General features: G+C 22.2%; 1 protein-coding gene across 1 annotated transcript in view; it reads left to right on the forward strand.

Moving 5' to 3' along the window:
* Positions 1-930: 930 nt before the first annotated feature.
* Positions 931-3,174, forward strand: part of LOC123270184 (1-acyl-sn-glycerol-3-phosphate acyltransferase alpha-like) — a 4,818-nt gene continuing 2,574 nt past the window's right edge. Inside the window, exon 1 of the mRNA XM_044736128.1 lies at positions 931-1,632. Within this exon, the coding sequence (XP_044592063.1) occupies positions 931-1,632 (702 nt within the window). The remainder of the gene's footprint in view (positions 1,633-3,174) is intronic.

The following is a 3,174-nucleotide window of genomic DNA, read 5'->3' on the forward strand; positions in this document are numbered from 1 at the left end:
TAAATTTAGTATCATTAGAAAGATTTTGAATTAAATTTGTGTCTTTTTAATTTTTTATATTAAAAAATTTTGATAAGAGTAATATTAAGGATTTTTTGCTGATAAAATTCATTTTAATGAAAGAAAAAAAATTTTGTCTTTATATATACCCCCAGGAAGATTTTTCTAGTAGCGAGAAAGCGTAGCCACCTAGCGGCAAAACCAAGAACTAATTATGATAAAAAGTACCAAATAATCTATATAATTAAAAGAATATGGAAAACTTTATTTTCGGCCTATTTATGTAATAAAATGAGTTTTTTAAATTAAATTAAATTATTTATAATTGATCCTGTGATAGCGCTATTATTTTTAAAATTTATTTAAAAAGTACCCAAATTAGTGTGATTATCATCAAAAAATTATTGATCCAAAATTTTCGTATGAATTCTTAAATATCGGCAGTCGCAAAGCGACTGCCTATTTTTATTAGTTAATTATTTAAAGAAGAAATGTATCTAAAATTATTACAAATCAATAAACTATTTAAAGAAAATTTAATTTTTAATTAAGGAAATAATATATTTTTAATGATGTATAATTTCCTGTTAAAAAATAATAAATGACCGAGAATAAAAATTAAAAGTGAATGTTTACATAAAATCGACCAAAAAAAGAAATATAATCACTAAACAAATATTATATAACCACCGAAAATAATCGATTGATTTAATTCAGTAGTCGTGCGAGAGATAAATACACAGATACTGTTATCAGTCTTAAAAGTACAATGTTCAGCGAAATTAGTAATATAAAAATTAACCGATTAAGCTAATCAGTCAGTGCGCTTCGACATTTACAAAAATAATTAACGTGGCAATGAACTTAAAAGAAACTCTGATAGCAATTTTAATTATCGGATTATTAATTTTATATAAAAAGAACAATTTTATGAAATTTTACACAAAATTCTTTATATATTACGGGCTTCTTGTCGTAACAACCACTCTACTTATCCCAATATTTATCTTCCGCCCACGCGATGTAAGAAATTGCGTAATAGTAGCCAAAGCTTGCAGTTACATCAATAAATTATTAGGAGTCACGTGGGAAATTAGGAACAGAGAGAATTTGAGGAAGAAAGCTTGTATTATTGTTGTGAATCATCAAAGCGCCGTCGACGTCTTAGGGCTGCACCAATTCTGGCCTTTGATAAGCAAAGCCAATGTTGTTGCGAAGAAAGAGCTTTTTTATCTAACCGGGCCAATTGGAATTGTCTTTTGGCTCTGTGGAGTTATTTGTATCGACAGAAGAAATCCCGACAAAGCAAGATCTGATCTTAATGCCGTCGCTTGTAAGCTCAAAGAAGAAGACACTAAGCTTGTTATCTTCCCAGAAGGCACCAGAAGAAATAACGGGAAGATTAATCCTTTTAGAAAAGGCGCTTTTCACATGGCTGTAAATGCGAAACTTGATATTGTGCCGGTTGTGTTTTCTTCGCAGTATTTTTTGGAGACTAAAAAAAGATTTGACTCGGGAAAGGTTATTATTACTGCTTTGCCCGCGATTTCTACTGATGGAGCTTCCGTTGATGAAGTTATGGAGAAAACTTATAAAGTTATGGACGAAGCTTTTCAAGCTTCTTCTGCTGAAGTTAAAAATTCTATTAAATCATGATCTTCTTTTTTTTTTGTATTTTTAAGTCAATTTTTTTTTTACTTGGAAGAAATAAATATTATAAATTTTTTAAATAATTAAACAATATATCTGAAATAATAATAAATTAATTAAAATTTAATTATTTTTTTTTTACCTTAAAAATTTCTTCTTTGTTTTTTTCTCAAGAAATTTTTCTATAAAAAAATTGTTAAATATTTTTATTTAATTTCTTCAGTAAAATTTTTGTTAACTACGAAGAAGAAATAATTATTTTGTAAAATATTATAAAATTTTGAAATAATTAAACAATATATCTGAAATAATAATTAATTTATTTTTAATAAATTAATTAATATTTAATTAGTTTTTTTATCTTGATAATTTCTTCTTTGTTTTATGTTGAAGATATTTTGTATAAAAAAATTATTTAATATTTATTGTTTTGTTTTTTAATTTTTGTTTAATACTAAGAAGAAATACATTTTTGAAGAAATAATTAGACAATGTATCTGAAAAAATAAAAAATTAATTTTTAATAAATTAATAAAAATTTAATTAGTTTTTTTACCTTAACAATCTCTTCTTTGTTTTTTTTTGAAGATGTTTTTTGTAAAAAAAATTATTTAATATTTTTATTTTATTTCCTTTTTTTACTCCTAAGAATAAATAAATATTCTGTGAAATATTATAAATTTTTGAAGAAATAATTAAACAAAATAATAATAAATTGATTTTTACTGAACGAATTAAAATTTAATTATTTTTTTTTACCTTAATAATTTCTTCTTTGTTTTTTTCTCAAGAAATTTTTCTATAAAAAAATTGTTAAATATTTTTATTTAATTTCTTCAGTAAAATTTTTGTTAACTACGAAGAAGAAATAATTATTTTGTAAAATATTATAAAATTTTGAAATAATTAAACAATATATCTGAAATAATAATAAATTAATTTTTAATAAATGAATTGAAATTTAATCTTTTTAATTTAATAATTTCTTTTTTGTTTTATTTTGAAGATTTTTTTTATAAAAAATAATTTAATATTTTTATTTTATTGGTTTGTTTTTAATTTTTGTTTAATACTAAGAAAAAATAAATATTTTGTAAAATATAGTAAATTTTTGAGAAAATAATTAAACAATGTATTTGAAATAGTGATAAATTAATATTGCACTGAATAAATAAAAAATTTATTTTTTTTTTACCTTAAAAATATCTTCTTTGTTTTATTCTGAAAATATTTTTTATAAAAAAATTATTGAATAATATTTTATTTTTTTCAGTAAAATTTTTATTTACTCGTAAGAAGAAACGAATATTATACAAAAAAAAATAATAAAGTTTTGAAGAAATAATTAAACAATGTATCTGAAATAATAATAAATTAATATTGTACTAAACAAATTAAAATTCAACTATTTTTTTTTCACTTTTAAAATTTCTTTACTATTTCATTCTGAAGATCCACAGATTCGGTAGAATCTGGCGCCAAGTTCCGTTCAAATCCGCTGTAAACGGAGCGCCAGACTACCGA

This window comes from Cotesia glomerata, linkage group LG8 (genome assembly GCF_020080835.1).
Source record: "Cotesia glomerata isolate CgM1 linkage group LG8, MPM_Cglom_v2.3, whole genome shotgun sequence".
Taxonomy (NCBI): Eukaryota; Metazoa; Arthropoda; class Insecta; order Hymenoptera; family Braconidae; genus Cotesia; species Cotesia glomerata.